At 44.4% G+C, this 23,851-nt stretch overlaps 1 protein-coding gene across 1 annotated transcript in view; it reads left to right on the top strand.

Moving 5' to 3' along the window:
• rbpjl (recombination signal binding protein for immunoglobulin kappa J region-like) overlaps positions 1-23,851 on the top strand; it is a 65,296-nt gene that overhangs the window by 27,213 nt on the left and 14,232 nt on the right. Inside the window, exons 4-9 of the mRNA XM_041204458.1 lie at positions 6,420-6,545; positions 6,906-6,976; positions 12,978-13,093; positions 17,782-17,956; positions 22,825-22,962; positions 23,716-23,825. Of these exons, the coding sequence (XP_041060392.1) occupies positions 6,420-6,545; positions 6,906-6,976; positions 12,978-13,093; positions 17,782-17,956; positions 22,825-22,962; positions 23,716-23,825 (736 nt within the window). The remainder of the gene's footprint in view (positions 1-6,419; positions 6,546-6,905; positions 6,977-12,977; positions 13,094-17,781; positions 17,957-22,824; positions 22,963-23,715; positions 23,826-23,851) is intronic.

The following is a 23,851-nucleotide window of genomic DNA, read 5'->3' as shown; positions in this document are numbered from 1 at the left end:
AGCCTGCAGATCCAACATGCAGGTTGTCTGCCAACATGAGGTTGGTTTGAACCGCCCTGTTTGCTATTGATGGACGGGCACCAGCAGATAGACGAGATGCCTCATCCATCTCTCACACTGATGTCTCTGCTGGTGCGTGAGCTTACAGGTCTGAGTACAGCCCCAGAAACCCCTGATTCCAATCCTGGAGCTGCCTCTCCATGAGAGCCACCACTCTCTCAATGGAGGAGGCTGTGCGCTCAGAGCTCCAGGTCAACACAGTGCTCAGGGTCAACTCAGTGCTTGCGTTCTGTATGGACTTCTCCAAGACAGAGGGTCTCCGCCAGATCTTCATGCACATCCCGCTGGACATCCAGTATCTGCTGCCTGATGGACGACCCTGGAGGCTCATCATCTACCTTGGATTCAGCATGGTCCTGGTCTCCACCAGTCCTCCAACTGCCGGTGCTCTGGGAACTCTTTGCCTCCACCAGCTCCTCATCCGAGTGTGATGTACTCTTACCCCTGTGAGCTACCATCTGATCTGATATGCTGTTGCCCACTGATGTGCCTGTATCTGCACTGATGCTTGGAATGAAGAGGTGATGTGACGTGGGTGCATCTGTCTGTGGCTGCTCCTTGGGTGTCAAGGGAGTGTTCTTGGATCTCTCGGGTATCGTGAGAATGGTGCATCTGAAGAAGAAGGAGAATATGTCAGTTGATTACATTGTAACAAAGTGACTATGCACGCATGACACAATGGATAACTGTCTCACTGAGGTGCTGTGATTGGATGAGCAATAGGGACCTTTGCTTAGAACTTCTCATTGGAGATGCCATGATCCTACATTTCTTACACACTTCTCCAGTCTCTCACCTGTCCACTGGATCCTTACCTTCCTCTGAGACCCCTACCTCTCCACAATCTATGCACCTTGCTCCACGCTCACATTCCATGTCCAGGGTGTCCATCTCAAACTTGGAAAGTATCAACAGGTTGGGCACCCCACTACCCATTTGTGCCCACTCCAGCGCATTATGGCTTTTCTTGTACGGACAAAAGTACATTCATTAGTGCACCCTCTACATGCCACACCATCCCAGCCTCGCCCCCTCAGCCCATCCCAAGGAAGCCCAGGTTGAGGTGCCCATCAGATTAGCACACCTCACCCTTCTGTACATCCAAGGCAAGCGGGCACATCTCCCAGCCTTGGCCAGCACAAGGATATGTACCATTTGTCACTCTGCATCTCACACCCCTGAGCGCCATGAAGAACGGCCTCCCCAAGACAACTATACACAGTTCCATCCCAAGACGGTACTTGACCTTGCGGAAGGCAGAGATCATTGAACCTTTTCTGGCACTGGATCCATGTGTGACACACAACATCATGCCCACTCACCAGGGCAGCCACCTCCATGCAGGCCTTCCTTCTCTAGTGGGGTGGCCTCCTCTTGCCATCCCACGGCATGAGGATCTCATGCCGGACACTCACTGCTTCTACGAGAGTGTGTAGGCACTTGTCAGAGAACCAATGGGGGCAAAGTGCCCACCAGCATTGTCTTCCCACCTGGCGTGCCCAGCGGGTGCTGAGGCCATAACTCCTCCAAAGTAGAATATCATATACTCTCTCATGGACAGTGCCCTGAGTCTCCTCACCAACTCCTGGCAGCCTTCAGGGAGTTGCCTGTGCTCTTTTAAAAGCCTCCTCTGGGTCACCATTGGATCTGGTGCCTGTGACGCTCCTGACCCTGCCTGCAGTGCTGAGGCAATGCCTGGGTGTGTTTCATGCTGGCTGGCCCTTAATCAGCCAGCCAGCGTGAAATTGCATCCGGGTTGCGATAGCAAGTGGGAGTGGTTAATGCATCTGCTTTCAGGCCCACCAATCACGTGCATGATGCGTGTAAAATTCAGGCCCGTGTTGTAGAGAGGGTCAACCATCAGAACCTAGAAAAATCTAGGATGTACCAAATATTTTTATTCATAGCAAACTTCGATGAAAAGTGCAGAATATCAGCAAAGTTTAAGATAGGATTAGAAAATATAGCAGTAGTGACAGTAAGTTTGTGATTATAAGACTCTGTGGATTAAAGGAAGGGAATGAAGTTGATTGGATGGCTGGTTAGGCATTTTGGACTGCATCATTCTATGATAGTAATTAAGTAATTTCAGTCTTTTTGAGATCCTTGAAAATGTTGATCATATTAGGAAACAGATTGTGCGATCTCAATTTCAACAGAGTGAGGATGGAGGGAGAATGATGAGTTTTCACACTGGTGAATGGAGTTAAGAAAGGAGCATGAATGTTCAGTGAATAATAATAATGCATTTGAGTTTTGCTGAAAAAAGACACATCCTGTTGAAGCTTTTCACCTTGCACTCATCAGGACAGATGCAAGGATGCCAAATATCAAAGGCAGAACAATTAATACTGCATGAGAAAAGGGTGTTGATTGGTTGGCAAGTCACCTCTGATTGGTTGAAGCATTGCCATGGAGAATGCGCCAGGGAACTATTGTCTCTCAGGCTATTGTTCAGTTCAAACAAGGTGCAATTCCAAGATACGTTCCCTTTGCCTGCAGAGGACAAATCCCTGCATTTGAATCTATGTAGCTTCTACTGAGCGTAAGTGAGTCACTTTGTGAGCCTGACTGGAACTTAAATTGGTTGTTAGTGTAATATGAGAGCACCTTTATAGTAGGAAATATCCCAAGCAGCTTCACAGGGGTGTAATCATACAAAAAAATGACATGGAACCAAAGAAGGAGGTATTAGGAGGATGACTAAAAGCTAAGTGAAAGTGCTAAGTTTAAAGCAGGATCTTAAAGGAGCAGAGAGAGGTAGGGAGGTCTAAGGAGGGAATTCCAGAGCTTAACACACAGGCAGCTAAAGGCACAGGTGCCAATGGTGAGATGAAGGGAATTTGGGGATGCTCGAGAGGCCAAAACTGAATGAACACAGTGTTCTCAGAGAGTTGTAGACCCATCGTAGTATCAACAAAATAGAGACAAGAGAGATCGGTACAGACAGTGAATAGTATGTTTGTGCATATAGTGTCAGCATTCAGTTGTGGTGCTTGAGACTGTCTTCTGATCAGACTTTCAGAGCCCACCGCTGAAGTCGAATGTCACCTCCTCAGATCAAATCGTATAACAGACTAAATCATCCGAAACCCCAAGTATGGTTTATTTCAGGAGTGAGTCACTGTGATAACACTGCTGCAATTTTGAAGCTTACGACGCAGTATAAATAATCCTTAAACAGTTTCAAATAATCTGGCGCCCGCTGTGCAGACATAAAACCCACACTTACTGAGTTTCTGTCCTTTGGTATTGAAGCAGTCAACATGAACTTGTCTAAGTTATTAATTTCAGCCTGTATTTTAATATCATTTATATAGAGTCTGTCTTCATATTAATTTAGTGACTCACTGCAGCACGCCCCCCCACCCACCCTTACCATGTGTTAGATGCCTTATAGATGATGAAGGTTCAAGGTTCAGTTGTTGCTCTGTGATGAGTTCGCTGAGCTCAGCCAGCAGTGAAGACTAGTGAGGTTACTGCAGTTTGATTCAGTTCAGCCTCGGATAGTGTGTGGGATAATTAGCCAGTGTTGATTACTATTTCTTCCCAATGCAATCCATTTCCATCCTTTATCTCTGTCCATTGCTAATCACTATTTATTGCCAGTCCTTAACTGTATCCCTTCCCTGTCATTTTCTATTTCCTCCCCTGATTGCCATCCCATCTCCGTTGCTATCCAGTCTTAATCTTGAGGTCTATCCTTTACTTTTGATATTTACATCTGTTGGTAGCACTCTTGCCTCTTGAGTCAGAAGGTTTTGGGTTCAAGTCCCACTCCAGTGGCTTGAGCACAAAACCCAGGCTGACACTTGAGTGCAGTGCTGAGGGAGTGCTGCACTGACAGGGGTGCCATCCAGTAAATGAGGCATTGAACCTCTCTGCCCTGTCAGCTGGACATAAAAGATCCAATGGCAGTATTGAGAAGAAAAGCAGGCCAAGTTCGCCCTGGCATCCTGGCTAATGTTGATCCCACAGCCAAACAGATGACCTTCTCTCTATCATATTGCTGCTTCTGGGAGCTTGCTGTGGGAAGGTTGGCTGCCTATTTTCTACATCACAACAGTGATTTTAAAAGTATATCATTGGCTGTAAAATACGTTAGGACACCATGTGGTCATAAAAGGTGCTCTAGAAATGCAAGTCTTTCTTTTTCAATGTTTATGTGGAGTAAATGGCATCCCAGATGGCAATGAGAATAAACAGAGCTTTTCCCAATGTCATCTACATCCAGGGAATAAACAAAACAGTAACAAGTCACATTCTCAATTGCTATTTATTCCCAATCATCTTTAGTACCCAATCTCAATCTCTAGCCTACAATCTCCTTCAGCAAAAAGCTGCATGTGAGTCAGGTTCAAACTCAGTGGCAAGCTGAACCCTCTCCCATTGTTGAAAACGCTATTAACACTCACTGGCAAGGCTCAAAAAGCTTGACTCTTTTTATTAATTATTTTCATGGGATGTAGGGGTCACTGGCTGGGCCAGCCTTTTTATTGCCCATCCCCAGTTGCCCTTGAGAAGGTGGTGGTGAGCCACCATTTTGACCTGCTGCAGTCCATGTGGTGTAGGTACACCCACAGTGCTGTTGGGGAGGGAGTTCCAGGACTTTGACCCAGCGACAGTGAAGGAACGGTGATATAATTCCCAAGTCTGGACGATCTGTGGCTTGGAGGGGAATTTGCAGGTGGTGGTGTTCCCGTGTATCTACTGCCCCCGGCCTTCTAGATGGTAGCGGTCATGGATTTGCAGCTCCTGGTCAATGGTAACCCCCAAGATGTTGATAGTGGGGGATTCAGTGATGGTAATGCCATTGAACATCAAGGGGAGATGGTCGGATTCTGCTGTTGGACCATTCAAGAATTGGAAGTCACAAATGGTTTGGAACTGCAGTGTGTAACTTAAATGACCTCTTGTAAAATAAGCAAAACAAACAGTTATGGTCCGAATCCCAATGTTGTACGCGAATCTCTTAATTGTGTGGTTAAAAGACCTTCATTTCAGTTCTGGAGTGGACAGTTCTTGCAATCACAGTCCTTACGCAGTGAATTGTTGCGATATAGAATGTGCTGCCTGAAAGAGCAGTAGAAGCAGATTGAATAATAACTTTCAAAAGGGAACTGGATAAATGCTCGAAAAGGAAAAATATTGGCAGGGCTAAGGGAAAGAATAGGGGAGTGAAACAAATTGGATAGCGCTTTCGAAGAGGTGGCATTGTCACAATGGGTGAAATGGCCTCCTTCTGTGTTATGTCATTCTTTGATGCTATGATTTTATTTTAACAATCAGTTTGGAACAGGTCAAGCTCACAACCAAGAGGAGCTGACAATGTGGCCCTGTCCATTGACTGCAGCCTCCTTGGATTAATGTCAAGAATGCAGTCATGTTCAGGCTATTGGACGGCTTGCTATAATAGGACTTAATCTTTCATCAAGCTGACAGTCAGTGACTCAACTGAGAACTGACAAACGGAGCTGGATTCCTGGTACGGGCATACATTCTTGCTTTGATAGGTTTTCTTTACAAGAGCTCTACTGCATTGCTTACTTTCCATTTTACTGCAATGAAAGTGGTCCCATGAGCAATGAGTGACGCTATCTCATAGGCTACGAGGAACCTTAACAGCATGTTCTAATCCCTAGGGTTACTTCTGAATGAACTGCACACATCAAGCTGCTTATATCTATCTTCACATTACTAGCTCCTTCACAAAATTTTAAAATTGATGTACATTCGCAAAATAAAATCAGGGCTGAATTATCTGACCTCCGTCCCCAAAGAATGACTATTTCCTGGGTGCAAAGGTCAGGAAAAAGCCATGGATCAGTTACAATGAGACTTCTTTTACACTGTTTTGGGATTTACAGGGCTTTGCTGGAGCAAAGGGTTTGCATAAATTAATTACACAAAGATGTCTACATTGGACCTGATGCCAATGACTCCCTCCTGGCCCATTCTGCTGTCAGTCTGTGCTGGGTTTTATCCTGCTGTTCGCTTCTGTTGGGATTTTACTCTGTTGTAAGTTTGTGCTACATTACTGCCCTTCAATGCTGTTGTACTTACTGCGAGTAAGAGAAAGCAATGGAAATGCCCGTTAGGGAATGGGGGAGTTATCTAAGCCTTCAATGAGTGAAAGGCTCTTCTAATGTTAAGGGACTGCTAGTCCAAATTGGTCATTTTATTTATTTTCTTCTTGGTATCTGAGCTCCACTCAGCATGTGTCCTCCTGCTTGCTAGGAGAATTCCTGAGACCAGGGGTCCAGCGAGAAATGATTTGACATTACTGTTGTTGACAAATAGCGAGTATAGAGACCTGTGGCATCGAACACCTTCTATTATGGTATAATTCCATCCCTCAGGTCTGGCTCTGATCAGCCCAATGTGACCCGTGACACTTTTCGCCAATACCTCCAGCAACGTCCTGACCAGACTGTGCTGATTCTGCACGCTAAGGTTGCTCAGAAATCATATGGGAATGAAAAAAGGTAAGAGGACATGGCCTTGGACCGAAGACAATTATATATGTGTATTTTTTAAACTTTTCTTAGAAATATTACATTTATTTTTTTCTTCACAGTTCACATGAGATGTACACTTTCTGTGGCTTCAGTTCAGGATAGGTTTCCAGCACTGCAATGGCTTGTAGAGTGAATGATTTGTAATGTGAAAGTTTCCCCTAGTCAAGCATAAAACAGAGATATTCTCAGGGCCAATGTACACAGGGGACAAAGCCTACTAATGGGAATAGTATGAGAGACAGATAAGTTAATTCAACTGGCAACATCAGCCAAAATTAATCTATTCACTTGACTGATAGACGGTTTCTCTTTTTCAATCCCATTTAGGTTTTTCTGTCCTCCACCATCTGTCTACCTGTCTGGTCCAGGATGGAGAATGAAACATGAGCAACTGAAATGTAAGGCAGTCTTAACATTAACCAGAGTATATGCTTACCAGTTACACTGTGTTTGGACAGGATCTATTAGTCAGGAGCTACATGCAATGGCAAGACTGACAGACAGGGATATCCATAACAAGTACAGTAGTGCAATGGTTACGTTATAGGGCTAGTAATCCAGAAACCTGGACTAATGATCCAGAGATATGAGCTCAAATCCTGACAGCAGCTGGGGAACTTAAATTCAGATAATTAAATAAATCTGGAATAAAAAGCTAGCATTAGTATTGGTGACCATGAATCTGCTGGATTGTCATAAAAACCTGACTGATTTTGGGGAGGGAAATCTGCTGTCCTTACCTAGTCTGGCCTATATGTGGCTCCAGACCCACAGCAATGTGGTTGACGCTTAACTGCCCCCTGAAAAGACTTAGCAAACCACGCAGTTGTATTCAGGAAGAATGGCCGCCACCACCTTCTCAAGGTCAATGAGGTATGGACAATAAATGTTGGCCTTATCAAGGATACTAACATCCAGTGAATGAATTTTTAAAAAATGGTTAGATAGGTGTTGGCTCAGGGCACAAATCTTTTTGTGGTTCAAAATGACAGTGGAAAGGACCACCTGGCCCATTGAATCATCAATAATTAGAATTTCATAGGATCTTACAGGACTGAAGGAGGTCATTCAGGCTATCATGCCTGTGCCAGTTCTTTGACAATTGCCTCCCCACCAACAGCCATGTAACCCCTTGGGCGAGGCAAAAAGCACAGGGGAAGGAAACAAGGCCAATCAGGAGGGAAAAATGCCTCTGAAAAATTCCACTCTGCCCACCCCATCCCCCCTCCACCCCAGGAATTTGTAATTTTCAAAGGTTGGCCCCCTTCCATGTTTCTTGGGTTGAATGAGCTGGTGAGAGGTTGAATTTCCAAGAACAGGACAGAGTGCTACAATTTTTTAAAATGTTTATTTAAAAGTAGTCATATTTGGAGCACTTTGCAGTCAGTGGGTACAATAACCTTTCACCTCTAGGGCCTGATTCATATTGATAAGGCAAAAGTTTCCTTGGTCGTTTGGCAGCAAGGGTTGGATAGAAAATGAGTTTGGACCAGCCTTAACCCAGTTGCTGGAGAGCATGGGCGCACAGTGCAATGGTGCCCATAATCTGGTACCAAATTGGGCATTTAACAGTGGATAGAAAATGTGCCAGAATGGAAATGCTACTCGGGTGCAGTAGGCTCTGCCATTTGTGCCCTATTTTTAAGGCAGACTGTCTTAAGTTTCACTCTGCAGTTGGTTAATTTGATCGTGGATTATGTGATAGCTACATTTGAGTGCCTGAAATGAAGAAAGTGTTTTATATAGAATTCACAGCACTGTGACAGGCCTTTCAGCCCAACAAGGCTATGCTAATATCTTTGCTCCACATGAGCCTCCTCCCACTCTACTTCATTTCAGCTTAATAGCATGACCTTGTATTCCACTCTCCCTTGGGTGTTTTTCTAGCTCCCCTCCATGCTATTCACCACAACCACATCCAAGCCATTCTCTGGGTTTTTTCCTGAATTCTCATCAATATTGTCCTTTGTGAATCCGAAAAACAATTCACCAAACATAAACACCCTCTCATTAAAAGAAAAAAAAACACGACATGCTTATTTGACACAGAAAACTCTGTATGAATATTGTTCTGCTTAAACTCTTTGAACAGCTTTACTGAAAAGATCACAAAGTAAATGTCTGTTACGGGGTTTGCACTTTCTAACAGTGGAACAGATCAAAACGTTGTGTCGTTTTTTTGATAACCCTGCCGCCTTGCCTGTCATTATGGCTCAGCCTGAAAACACAGACATCAGCTCAGGATAATTGTACCGGTGATCCAAGCAGAATTGTGATCCAATCCTAGTCTTCCACCACACTAAACTACTTCTGTTTATTGCCAACGTATAGAATTCCCAACCTAAGCATGAAATGCTTCTCAGTTATGTGCTTTTAGCAAAGCAGTGTCCAGAAAACAGAGTCAACCCTCTGCCAAACTTAACATGGAGGCAATGGGACGATTTAGAACATGAATGGTTTCAGTCTGGATTCTCAGATTCTGTTAGTTTTGTTTAAACTGAATCCTTGAATGAACTATTAAGTGGACTGCGCGCTAAGGTTCGCACCTAAGAATTTAGAGAAATCCTGATCCAGAATTACCCTGGTCCAAGCATAACATTTCTTGGAAAGGTAGCTAATGCTTTAATCAGGGCTGGTCTCGATGGGGAACTGTACCACAGGGATGACTGAGCGATAGAAGAGAAGGGAACAGTTTGGAGAAGCTTCACTGAAGAAGAGTTATACAGACTCGAAACATTAACTCCGTTTCTCTCTCCACAGGTGCTGGCAGACCTGCTGAGTTATTCTAGCATTTTCTGTTTTTATTTCAGAGAAGCATCACTTTTGCAGATAAACAATTTTAATCCTTTACTTTCTCTTATCCTTACTCTCCCTACTCCCTAACATGTCACTGCAGCTAAGAAGCAGAATTAAGTCTTTCATCCAGATTAATACATTTTTGAGATTACAAAATAAGCTATGTCCCCAAGAGACACATTGTCTGTTTGTATGCTGGTGTTGTGTTAAGCAAGTGATGGTTGTAGCAATTCCTTGGACCGTTGAACAGGGAGTTTTGTGTAGCTTCTGATATGTGCCTTGGGATCCCTGAGGTCTGCACAGGCAATTGGAAAGCTGGCACCTTCTTATAAGAGCACTGCTGTCGGGAAAAAAAACCTTAATTTTTGCTAAGTTTTCAGGGTGAATTTTCTTTTTGCAGTGGGATGGAATTTAATATTTAAGAAAAACCCAGTATCAAAATCAGTCATTATCGTGTAGTGTGAGCTAGGTACAAGGGAAATCTAATTCTGCAATTCTCTAGTGACATGAAATAACCCAAACCTCAAGCAAGGCTCACTGGATACTGACATTTCAATTTCTCAAACTGGTTCTCTTGGAGTGAGAATGAATGTTAACATGTTTTATGCTATGGATTCATGCTGAACTAGAGACGGTGGATGGAGAACCTACTCCCTCAGGTGGGATGAATCCAGAACAAGGGGGAATCATCTTAAAATGAGAGCTAGACCCTTCAGGAGTGAAATCAGGAAGCACTTCTTCACAAAAAGAGTAGTGGAAATCTGGAACTCTTCCTCAGTTTCCACCCGAAAGGCTGCAGATGCTAAGGATCAGCTGAAGCTTACAAAACTGAGATCAATATATAGGTTTTTGTTGGGTGAGAATAATTGGGATATGGATCAAAGGAAGGGAATTGGAGTTGAGATACAGATCAGCCATGGTCAGATTAACAGGTGGAACAGGATTGAGGGGCTGAATGGCCTCCCCTTGTTTCTTTGACTAGAAACTGAATTATAAATCCTCAGATTCATTGAACTATCAGAGAAGAAAGATATATGGCATCTTTAGAGTTCTCTTAAATTCATAGAGGTGAAAAAGTGTTATGATACGGCAGATGGTATTTGCCAAGTGGACCAAATCCATAAGGAAAACTTGGCCACGCTATCACAACGGTTTTGCAATTTGTATTTATTATGAGAGGGCTTATGCACTGAAATCAGAAGTAATGAGTCTACTACCATCTTTAGAGATTTTAAAAATTAAATTAAAACATTTATTAATATAAGAAGAAAAAACATAAACACACACAAGATTACAGTTACACAGTTATAACGGTTCCCAAAATTTCTACTTAGCCAGACTCCTAACTACATATGCCCTTTAAGCCAACAGTTGAAATAGATTCCAAATTTATAAAGTCATCCAGCAATATTACCACAAGCACCCACTGGACAATGGACTTTCAAAGGCTTTTAACACAACTTTGGTCACTGGAGCAGCAAACTTCTTCAGGGTGGCTAGAGGCTTTGTCCCGCGCCACCCCCCCACCCCTGCCGAATCAGTTTCACAAGGTGCACCTTTCAAGGTCTCACACATCCACACCTAATACATCCTTCTTTAAATGTATCTTTTTGATCTGTAAATTCCATTGTTTCAACTTGTCTTTAGAAGTTACTTTTCCCAGAATATAAAAATCTTTCATGTTCTCATTATGGCCAGCACTTTTGGGAAAAATCAACGTAATAACCTTGCCTTATTTATCTTGCCAATTGTAAACATTTTCCATGTCCCTTTGAAAACCAAACACTCATCCACTTATCTAAAAACTCAAATTTCCTTCTCAACATCTCTGCTGAGCCCTCACCCTAGTTTACTCATCTCCCTTTCAAATGCCTATTTTACACCTCACTTCTTTGATAATTTAAACCTTGAAGTCTAACTGTCTCTAGTTCAATTAAATTAGCCACACACACAGAACCACACACAAGCCTCTTTTAAAGTATCCCACAATAATATTAGGAAAAATATGATAGTTCCTTGACAAAATTCGCACTTAACTCCAAATAATGTGCAAGTCAGGAATGTATTTATGCAAGAGCTGTTAAACCAGAGGCTTTAAGAGGGTGACAATAACTGCCTTTTCAATTTTGTTATTTTTGAATAGTTAAATTATAGCAATTGATATTTTTCCTACGTTTAATCTATACTCATAAAAGCGGCTCTTTTGGTAACATGATTTTAGCTCCATGCTGTTTCTGATTTATTAGACTGTTGTCGAAGGTTTTGGAGAATGTTATGGAACTTTCTGGAAAAAAATCAGGAAAGTTGCCACCATATTGCTAGGTTCTGTTCAGAGTCAGGTTTTTCTTTAAGATGCCAGGTTATTCTGTGCGGGAAGAGTAGCTATTTCACACACCAGTTATTGTGTGTGATTCATGGGATTACTGTTTGATCTACACCAGGGTGGTTGTGAAGGGACCGATTTTTGTCATGGTTATCATCTCACTCATGCTGAAAAACTTACTGCCCACAGCAGTGTCCATGGTCCACTGGATTCGAACTTTGAGTGGACATTTCATTGGGCAGGGCTGAAACAGGCAGCAGCCTTTTAAACAAATATTTAAGGAGGGGTCCTATGCTGTTGAAGGGGATCTTGTGGCACTGTGGGTAGCATCCCTGCCTCAGAAAGAAGCTCAGGGTTGGAGTCCCAGCCCAGGACTTAATGGCCAAGGAAGGTGCATTTAAAACAAGGCCAAACAGGTTGAGTATCAACCTGTAAATACTTCCAACACGTGCCAATGGCAGGCAGGTAAGAGTGGGAAAGATTCCTGGTCAGCCATGTGATGGGAAGAATGTTGGCGCCTCTACCATCACTATCCATAGCTCCTGGCTACAACATGCATGTGCTTGTTGCCACAGCAACTTGGACTCCCTGAGTGAACTGTAGCACATCAGCTTTGCTATTAGTCAGATCCCATGTGATTTTCAGTAGCTACCAATTGGCAGTTCCACCCAGTGATACCCAATCTAGAGCAGCTCAGTCAGCAGCCCTTAAAGGGTTGGTGCAAAAACAGGGTGGCAACCTCTTGTGTCCCCTGATTTTCCTGAGGCCATAAGGAGTTGCTAGCCAAGCAGTGCCTCTCATTGGATGCACCACCGCACTCCCAACTTTAATATTTAATGACTGGCATGGGTCTATGGAAATGACTGTCTAACTCCCCCACTCATTGGCGACTTGCCATTAAATTCAAGTGAGGCCGTGTCATGAAAATCGAGAATCATTTGACTGGTGGATTTTTGTCGAATCTTCTGGTTCTTTGATCAGGAGCCTCAACCTGAGTTCCCTCAGACTCACAAGGCCAATGCTTTGCTGTAACATTGCTGGAAGTGTGGAGGAGAGACTGGGTGTCCTCCTGGAATATCGTGGCACTTACAACCAAATTGTGGTGGGCTGATGGCAGAATGTCCTAGGAGGTTCAGGGGCAACTGTCAGTGTGTCGCAGATGCATGAGGGGAGGGGTGGAGAGACAGCTGTGGCACAGTGGAGCAGGTCTTTGTCCAGACTATCTCATCCTGGCCTGTGTGGCCAGAACAAAGAGGTGACTGACACTATTTCTGTTCTAGTATGTGGTCTCAATGAATCGAGCTGTAGGCTCTGTGGGTACATGGGGCTGGATAGTATGACCAACAATCAAGAAGCTGCATTGAAGATCAACTTTGAAGAACAGCCGGACTCCAAGGTAACAATGGAAGCATGTTTGTTTTTATACTTCAGTGGTTATATTTTAGTCATTGGCAATGACATTCCATCCTACTGGGATATGCTTTTTACATAAGATATATGGCACAGAAACAGGCTATTTGGTCCGACCAGTCCATGCTGCTGTTTATGCTCCTCCCAAGCCTCCTCCCACTTTCTTCTTCTAAATCTATCATCGTAACCATCTATTTGCTTCTTCCTCATATGCTTTAGTCTCCTCTTAAATCCATCTATACTATTCATTTCAACTACTCCCTGTGGTAGTGAGTTCCACACTCTCACCTCTCTTTGGGTAAAGAAGCTTCTTCTGATTTCCCTGTTAGATTTCTTGGTGATTATCTTGTATTGATATCCTCTAGTTATACTTTCCCACAAAAGGAAACATTCTTTCTTCATCCACTCTACCAAAACCTTTCAGAATTTTATATAATTGGAAAGTTGCCAACAATCTTGGCAGAGCCTGGCTGTGCCTCCTGGTTCAGCTGCTTTAGATTTGCTGGGTGAGGGGCGGGCAGGACCACCACCTGAAAATCCCCACTCGCAGCTGGACAGCTGTGGGGTGCTGGAAAACTTAAAAACTCCACTAGAGTTAGTTCATCATGAATGCATCCTGCAAGCCTTAAATCCAGAGACGAGCATAAAATGTAGTTTGACACTCCCAGTGCAGTGCTGAGGGAGTGCTGCACTATATTAAGTGCCTTCTTTTGGATGGGATGTTAAATTGGGGCCTTTTCTGCCCTCTCAGGTGGATGGAAAAAATCCCATGGCATTATTTCAGAGGATCAGCAATGCCCTGGCCAAATATTTAAATCTCAACCAACATCACCAAAGCAGATTATTTGGTCATTTATTTAATTGATGTTTGTGGGAGCTTGCTGTTGCACAAACTTGGTTACCACGATTCTTGTACTACAACAGTGACTACAGTTCAGAAGCATTTCATTGGCTGTAAAGTGCTTTGACACATCTTGAGGTCGTGAAATGTGATCTAAAAATACAACTTCTTTCTTTCTGGTTTGCAATAATCCAATGACCTCAAACTCTGATCCAAGACCCTGATTCTCCTTAAAAAAAAATTCTAAATGCATGCTGGAAGCTCTAACAGTTGCTGGCTGGCCTCTGAGAGCCACAGCTGTGATAACAATCTATCTGGGGTATAATTGTACTTCAAGGCATATACTAATTACTTCCAAGAGGGTATATTTATTTGAAAGAGCAGATGTGCCTAAGACCAAAATAAGGAGGATAGAATTTAGGGTGAGGGGTTTAGAGTAGGATTAGAGTCATAGGGGAGGCGGTGGCATTGTCGCTGTACTGGCAATCCAGAGACCCAGGGTAATGCTCTGGGGACCTGGGTTCAAATCCCAGATGGTGGAATTTGAATTCAATAAAAAATCTGGAATTAAACGTCTAATGACATTGTCGATTGTCATAAAAACCCATCTGGTTCACTAATATCCTTTAGGGAAAGAAATCTGCTGTCCTTATCTGGTCTGGGCTACATGTGACTCCAGACCCACAGCAGTGTGGTTGACTCTTAAATGTCCTCTGAAATGGTTGAGCAAGCCACTCAGTTCAAGGGATGGGCAATAAATGCTGGTCTAGCCAATGATGCCCACATCCCATGAATGAATTAAAAAAAAATAGGATTGGGGACATAGTGTTAGGAATTAGATAATGTTAGGTTGGGGGACTGTAGGGCTGTTAGGATTGGGGTATGGTGAGTTAGGGTTAATTCAGGTCAGTCTGAGTTGGAGTTCAGGTTGATATTCAGAGTAAGGGTTGGTTTTATTTGAATGGGCTAGTTTGCCAGCAGACACTAAGCAGAGTCCTACCCCAGTGCCAGAAAGTGGCCTGGAGTCATAGTGACATTGAATAACTTTCTCTTGGCCTAAATGCTCCAGCTGGTGTCATATACCCACTTACCAGCCATCTTGAGGATATTCTGGGACTAAGCACGGCAGCTCTTTTGAAGCCTCAGCATTGGCACCATGGTATAAGTGACCTCCTCTGTCAGTTTCCATGGTTCAATGATGTGGAGGAAAGGCAGTATTACGGGTTTCTACCTCTTGTACTCCTATCCAACATTCCAGAAGCTGGGTCTATTTATGATTCTCGGCCCGAGAATAATTGGCTGCCACCTTCTATTTCGCATTGTTTAGATTTTCATTAACCTTAATTAAGATTTTCATAATCCAGTAGGGTTCACTGGTCAACGGTGTGAATGGGGGATGGTTGCCATTTGATGAGATCCTTGACTCTTCCTTAATTTCAAACAGGAACTGACATTTACATAGTACCTTAGACAGAGTAAATACCTCAAGGCACTTCAGAGGAATGTTTTCAAACTAAATTTGCCACTGAGCCACATAAGGAAATATCAGGAGAGGTGATCAAAAGCTTGGCCAAAGAGGTTAGTTTTAAGGAGTGTCTTAAAGAAGAAGAGAGAGGTCAAGAGGTGGAGAAGTTTAGGGAGGGAATTCCAGATCATCCAGGCAGCTGAAGGCAGGGCTGCAAATGGTGAGGTGATGAAAATTTGAGACTCACAAGAGGCCAGAATTAGAGGAGTGCAGATTTTTCTGATGTTGTGGGGCTGGAGGAGATTACAAAGATGGGGAGGGGCAAGTCCCTGGAGGGATTTCAAAACAAGGATGAGGATTTTAAATTGGAGACTTTTCTGACCAATAGCCTAAGTAGGTCAGTAACTTTAAGAAGAAATTGCCTCTGCACTGCCTGTACCATCCAGGGCCATCCCATCAGATACCTTGGAGTCAAACTGTTAAAATAGTGTAAAATGGGCATGAATATGTTAATCAGTATGCTACAAATATATACATCAGAACTTCAACTTCTTGGTGATTTATAGCAGACAACTTAGGAAATCTGAAATAAAAACAAAATGTTGGAAATACTCAGCAGGTCAGGCAGCATCTGTAGAGAGAAACAGAATTCATGTTTCAGATCGATGGCCTTTCAGTTGAAACATAACCGTGTTTCTCTCTCTACCGATGCTGCTGGACCTACTGAGTATTTCTAGCTTTTTTGTTTTTATTTCAAGTTTCCAGCATCTGCAATATTTTGCTTTTGGATTAGTTGTTAATCTGGAGATGTCACAAACTCAGGTTTGAATCTTTAGCTATTGGGTTTTGGTCATCCAAGTCGGGAGAAGCTGATGGTAGTCTTATCGACATGGCATTGCTGTATCAGTTCTCAGCCTGGCCACTAGATGGGGTCCTATTGCAGAAGTTGAATGACTCATGGGTTGTAGAATGCCGTTGGCAATACTGCAGTCATGGAGATCACTAAGATGAATAGGAGTGGCACCATAGAGTCCAGTGACGAAGGCAAAAGAGATACAATGTAGGGGAAATAAAGGCTTAAAGAAATAATCCCAGCCAATACCATGAAGGTTCCTAGTGATTATTTTTTGGAATGAATTCACTTCATAGATCATATAACAGTGCGGCGCTAAAGGTCCATCATGCCTATTTGAAAGATTAGTCCCACTATTAGTCCCACTCCCCTGCTCTTTCCCCCAAAGCCTTTTCAAGTACTTTTCCAAATTGCTTTTGAATGTTACTATTGAATCTGTTTCACCACCCTTTCACGCAGTGCATTCCAGACCAACAACACTCACTGAGTAAAATAAATTCTCCTCAGCTGTTGGCTGGTTCTTTTGCCAATCATCTTAAATCTGTATCCTCTGGTTGCTGACCCTCCCGCCAGTGAAAACAATTTTTCCTTATTTACTTTATCAAAACCCTTCACAATTTTAAACACCTGTATTAAATCTCCCCTCGACAATTTCTATTGTAAAGAGAACAATCCCAGATTCTCTAGTCTGGTGTCCCTCATTCCAGGTATGTCTTCTCTCTAATGCCTTGTTATCCTTCCTAAAATATGGTGCATAGAATTGAACACAACCCTCCATCTGTTCAGCACAACCTTCTCTATTTTATTCCTCAATTAATAAAGCAGTCAAATCAAGCTTTTCAAGTATTTATCCAATTCCATTTTGAAAGTTACTGTTGAATCTGCTTCCACCACCCTTTCAGGCAGCACATTCCAGATCACAACAACTTGCTGTGTTTAAAAAAACATCATCTAATTTCCCTCTTTTTTTGCCAATTACCTTAAATCTGTGAACTCCGGTTGCTGATCCTCCTGCCACTGGAAACATTCTCTGCTTAGTTACTCTATATTACTTCTTCATGATTTTGAACACCTCTAGTAAATCTTCCAATAGCCTACTCTGCTGTAAGGAGAACAACCCAACTTTTCTCAACTGTGTTCCTCTCCACAGATGCTGTCAGACCTACTGAGTTTTTCCAGCTATTTTTGTTTTTGTCCCAACTTTTCTAGTCTCTCTATGTAATTGAAGTGCCTCATCCCTGGCACCATTCTAATAAATTTTCTGTGTGCCTTCACCAAGATCTTGGCTTCCTTCCTACAGTTTGGTGCCCATATTTGACCACAGGTACTCCAGCTGAGGCTTAACCAGTCATTTAAGCATAACTTCTTTGCTTTCTGCATCTCTATTTATATGTTTTTAAAAAACTTTTCCTGTCTCCTTCAAAGGTTGGTGCAGGTGAATCCCCATGTTGTTCTGTTCTAATGGCAGCCTTTTTAAAGTTGCACCTTTTAATTTATCATATTTGTTTTCCTAAGAAATTTGGCTGTGCTAAAGCACTGTACATATCTGATGCTGACAAACGTAAACACTTTCGGATAGTTTTAAGACTCTTCCTCGGGAATGGCCAAGAGGTCGGGACCTTCTACAGTAAATTCATCAAAATCATCTCGAAGCCTTCCCAGAAGAAACAATCCATTAAGAATGCAGACTGTAAGTATCACTGAGTGTTGGGGATGGTCAGTCAGACAACTGTTGGGAACTGTAGTGGCTCAGTGATCCACACATGCCTCTGAGTCAGAAGGTCGTGGTCCAGTTCCACTCCAGGGACTTGAGCACAAAATTTAGGCTGACACTCCAATGCAGTACTGCGGGAGTGTCACATTGTTGGAGAAGCCAAGTCTTTTTGGTGAGATGTTAAACCAAGGACAGGATTTTCCCGTTGGCGTGCAGGGGTGGGCCCCGAATGTCCACGCGTAAAAAGACGCGCAGTAACGTTGGGCAAGCATCCCGATGTCACTGTGCGCCATCGCAATATTTACTTGGGCGGGCACGCGATGATGTCCGAAGTGTGCCCGCCATTAATTAATGGGCCACTTAAGGCCTTTGACTCACCAATCGACAGCAATTTTTCGGCGCCCATGCAATCTTCAGGTTGGCATATGGGCGCAACAGGCAGGTGGGTAGGACACATTTGGATAAACTTCATCCAACAGAGGGCACTGGTGAGAAGTGACTGAAGCATTCTGGGAGAAGTCACCACAGCCACCGCGACTCAGGAGGGAATCGAGGAGGACCCACTGTCAAAGAATGAAATACTTGGAAGTGCATGGTAAAATAGGGCAAAGTCAGCATGGTTTCATCAAGGGGAGGTCATGCCTGACAAAACTGTTAGAATTCTTTGAGGAGGTAACAAGTAGGTTAGACAAAGGAGAGCCAATGGATGTTATCTACTTGGACTTCCAGAAGGTCTTTGACAAGGTGCCACACAGGAGGCTGCTCAATAAGATAAGAGCCCATGGTATTAGAGGCAAGGTACTAGCATGGATAGAATACTGGCTGTCTGGCAGGAGGCAGAGAGTGGGGATAAGGGGGTCCTTCTCAGGATGGTGGCTGGTGACTAGTGGAGTTCCGCAGGGGTGAGTGTTGGGACCACAACTTTTCACTTTATACATGATCTAGATGAAGGAACTGAGGGCATCCTGGCTAAGTTTGCAGATGATACAAAGATAGGTGGAGGGACAGGTAGTATTGAGAAGGCGGGGTGGCTGCAGAAGGATTTGGACAGGTTAGGAGAATGGGCAAAGAAGTGGCAGATGGAATACAACGTGGGGAAGTGTGAGGTCATGCACTTTCGTAGAAAGAATAGAGGCATGGACTATTTTCTAAATGGGGAGAGAATTCAGAAATCTGGAGTGCAAAGGGACTTGGGAGTCATAGTCCAGGATACTCTTAAGGTTAACTTGCAGGTTGATTTGGTAGTTAGGAAGGCAAATGCAATGTTGGCATTTATTTCGAAAGGACTAGAATATAAAAGCAGGGATCTGCTGCTGAGGCTTTATAAGGCTCTGGTCAGACCACATTTAGAATATTGTGAGTAATTTTGGGCCCCGTATCTCAGGAAGGATGTTCTGGCCCTGAAGAGGGTCCAGAGGAGGTTCACGAGAATGATCCCAGGAATGAAAGGCTTAACGTATGAGGAACGTTTAAGGACTCTGGGTCTATACTCGCTGGAGTTTAGAAGGATGAGGGGGGATCTGATTGAAACTTACAAAATACTGAAAGGCCTGGATAGAGTGGACATGGGGAAGATGTTTCCATTAGTAGGAGAGACTAGGACCTGAGGGCATAGCCTCAGAGTAAAGGGAAGACCTTTTAGAACAGAGATGAGGAGAAGCATCTTTAGCCAGAGAGTGGTGTATCTATGGAATTCATTTCCACAGAAGGCTGTGGAGGTCAGGTCATTGAGTGTATTTAAGACCGAGATAGATAGGTTCTTGATTGGTAAAGGGATCAAAGGTTACGGGGAGAAGGCGGGAAAATGGGGTTGAGAAACTTATCAGCCATGATTGAATGGCGGAGCAGACTTGATGGGCTGAATGGCCTAATTTCTGCTCCTATGTCTTATGGTCTTATGGTCACAGGCGGGATAAGAGGGCACAGTGGGGTCGCGAGTGTGCTCTGTCAAATATTTATCTTTCAAAGTTATTGAAACTTGCCTGTGTGATCTGCAGTACTTCAAAACGCATACCAGCTACTTTGTCTGGACTCTTAACCTTCAGGTCAGCACTCTGCAGTGAGGAATCTTTTCTGGGCCTGCATTTTTCTGGAAGCTTTCCCTTAGCCTGAAAATGGGAGCTGAACTGTCCATTGCAGGCAGCTCCTCTGAGTAAAAAGGGAGAGCTAGAAGGGGGAGGAGGCCAGGAGTGCACATTCAGCCTGCAGGGAGCCACCTTTGGGAGGGCAGGCACAGGCACAAGGGGCGCAGGGCCAAGAGGTTGTCCAAGGTGGAAGGGGCAGCAGAGGACGCCACCATCCTGCTGCCAGGGTATACAGGCGGTGAAGCAGCTACCTCAATATGTCTGAGGTGCAGTGCCGAAGGAGGCTCCGTCTGTCAAGGGAGACAGTCAGATATCTGTCAGATGATTGAGCCTGAGATCTCTCGTGAACTGTGTGGGTGGACACCCCATGCCAGTGCCTCTGAAGGTCACAGCTGCCCTCAAATTCTATGCCTCTGGCTCCTTCCAGGGGTCGGTGGGTGATCTTTGTGGTGTCTCCCAATCAGCTGTCTACACTGTCAAGCAAGTTACAGACGCTCTGTTCAGCTGCGCATTGACCTTTATCCACTTCCGTTGGGACCAGGCAAGCCAGAGACAGTGAGCCAGAGGCTTTGCGGCCATTGCTGGCTTCCCCCGCGTCCAGGGTGCTATAGACTGTACACATATGGCCATCAAGGCACCAGCAGGTGAGCCCGGTGCCTTCGTCAACAGGAAGGGCTTCCACTCCATGAACGTGCAGATAGTGTGTGATCACAGGATGCTGATTCTACAAGTCTGTGCAAGGTACCCAGGCAGCTCCCACGATGCCTACATCCTCAGACACTCCCAGCAGCTGGGTCTCTTCAGTGCTCCAGCCCGGCTTGATGGATGGCTGCTGGGTGACAAGGGCTATCCCCTCAGAAGGTGGCTCATGACGCCTCTCCGCCATCCAAGAACAGAAGCTGAGCAGCGGTACAATAGGAGCCACGTCTCGACAAGGGCTGTGGTGGAGAGAAGCATTGGTCTTCTTAAGATGAGCTTCCGATGCCTGGATTGCTTAGGGGGCGCACTCCAGAACCCCCCAGATCGTATGTTGGTGATAGTGGTTGCATGCTGCACTCTCCACAATCTTGCGCTGGAAAGGGGGGACGCAGTGGCCGATGAAGATGTAGATGCAGTGGCTGCAGCTGCACACGATGAGTCCAGCAGTGAGTCCGAGGATGAGCATGCACAGGGAAATGCTGAGGGGGTAGACTCTGACCCGGGTGGCACACTGCAGGGAGGCAGCGACTCCCAGGGAGGCTTTAGTCCACTGAACCTTCAGCTAGCACATCACATATGGACCTCCAGGACAAGCCTGGGCTGTAGGCTCGATAGTCGATACCTAACTGCAAAATCTGCCCGGTTAGGAACAGTCACTAAGGGCCTTCTTAATAAAGCTGAATGTCCATCAAAGCGCTCATTACATTTTTGGAAACCATTCACATGCAGAAGGAAAAAGGCACCCTCAGCCTTGGTGACATATCTGAATTTAATATGTCAAGCAAACCAATTTATTCGAAAAAAATTACAATAGTGTTACAAACCAAAACAAATCATAAGGACCTCATCTCAGGCCAACACAAAAGCACCAGTGATAAACCTGTGGTGTGCCTAAGGTGCCTTACATTTTCGTTTCCAGGTGCTGCGTCTTGGTGCTGCCCCCTTGCCGTCAGTGGCATCTGAGACAGCCTGCTGACTCTGCTGTCCTGTTGGCCTCAATGACCTTGGCGCCTGCTGCCACCTGCCCACTCTCGCTATGCACAGGAGCCGTGAAGTACACTGGGCAGGCTGCAATCGGGTCTGCGCCTGTCTGCATCTGCTTCTGGTCCGTGCCCCCCCACCACTACCACCATCACCACCAACCAGAGAATTCAGCACCAAGGTCCTGTCCTTTCCAGATGGGTGTAAACAATCCCATGGCATTATCTCTAAGAGGAGCAGGGGAATCCTCCCAGGAGTCCTGACCAACATTTATCACTCAACCAACAGATTATCTTCTCATTATCTCATTGTTGTTAATGGGAGCTTGCTGTGCACAAATTACCTGCTGTGTTTCCTACATTACAGCTGTGACTACACTTCAAAAGTACTTAATTGGGTGTAAAGCGCTTTGGGACATCCAATGGTCATGAAAAGTGCTTTATAAATGTCAGTTTTTCTTACATTGTAATAAATCATTCAGAATGCCTCCAAACCTTTGCACTGTCAATTATCTCTGAATGAGGAGGCTGCAACCCCAGGATTTGGTTGATTGAAGCCTCATCAATCCTGGGTGCTGAGCGGTTAGTTTCTAGATATTTTTAAGTTTTAAAAACCTATAGACAGAGGGAGAACTCCCTCAGTACTGCACTGGAGTGTCAGCCTAGATAACATGCTCAAGTCTTTGGAGTGGGACATGAACCTGTAGTGTTCAATTGTTCTGTGTTTGATTATGGAGTCTGTTTACTATTGATGCTCACTGTGCTTGATTGGCTAAACCTGGGTGTGGACTCAGACAAAAGTAAATAAAACTGTAGAAAGAGCTGGAAGCCAGAGCTGCAGAATGGAGTAGACATGTTAAAGCAGGAATAAAACCTGTCACAAACTTGGAGGCTAGTGTCACCTCTGCATTGCTCTGAGATATAAAATATGCAATAGAATCATTCAGAAGTGAAACTGCTGCCCACTGAGCTATGGCTAACATTGTTCAGGGCACCATTTAAGTGACAATTGTTCAGAAATGCATTAACGGGTCTAGTCTCTTCCAGTCACAAGGTTTCAGCGTTTAATTGTTTTTCCCAGTATGTATCCCTTCAGGTTCCAAAGTGGCTTTGTTCAATCGTCTGCGATCTCAAACGGTCAGTACACGGTACCTGTGTGTAGAGGGGGAAGAGTTCATCGCTAGTGCCAGGCAATGGGCAGCTTTCACTCTGCACTTGGGTAAGAGTTCACCGTGATTCACATCAGCCTTTGCAGGATATGCTTCTGATAGAAACTCAGTGAAGTGTTTTGAATATTACTGCAACTTTACAAATTGTCATGGAAAACTTTCATAGATCACTGGTTAGGTTTCAGCTGGTGTACTGTGTTTAATTCTGGGCACCACAGTTTAGGAAGGATATGAAGGCTTTGGAGAGGGTGCAGAGGAACTAGAGTGATAGGTCACTCCCTCAGGCGGCATTCTGCAATGTTCTAGAACTCAGGCCCTGCAGGGAACTGACCCATCTGCCTGGCTCTTCAACAAAATCCTGCAGGAACAGAGCTATCGACCACGAGGGGATAGGACCTTCAGTAATACAGCAAACCAATGGGTGGGGCAGTCCTGGGAGCTTCACAGTCCCAGATTTAAGGTGATTGACAAAAGAACCAAAGGGGGAGAGATGAAGAGATTTCTTTGTAAGCAGTGAATTGTTATGATCTGCAATGCGCTACCTTAAAGGGTATGGGAAGCGGATTCAACAGTGATTTCCAGTTGTGGGGGAAAAAATAGGAGGGCTATGGGGAAAGAGGAGCAAGGTGGAGGGGATTGTTGGTGTGATTAAGCGGATAACTCTTTCAAAGAGCCAGCACAGACATGATGAGCCAAATGGCCTCCTTTGGTGCTGTAACATTCTATGAACTCCTTACTGGGAAGCATGGAACTTCTTGTTGTGCCACCTTCATCTTATCCTAATCCTCTTGTTTCCACTGCAGAGAATGATCAGTGTCAGAGGGGAGATTTCTGTCCTCGGGATGGATATATCAGATATGGATCAGCTGTCAAATTAGTTTGCACCACCTCAGGAGTCTCCCTACCGAGCATGGTATGACCAGCTTCTATGTGAACTCA

This window comes from Carcharodon carcharias, chromosome 14 (genome assembly GCF_017639515.1).
Source record: "Carcharodon carcharias isolate sCarCar2 chromosome 14, sCarCar2.pri, whole genome shotgun sequence".
Lineage (NCBI taxonomy): Eukaryota > Metazoa > Chordata > Chondrichthyes > Lamniformes > Lamnidae > Carcharodon > Carcharodon carcharias.
Note: the sequence above shows the minus strand (reverse complement) of the source record. Positions and strands in the feature narration are given on the sequence as shown.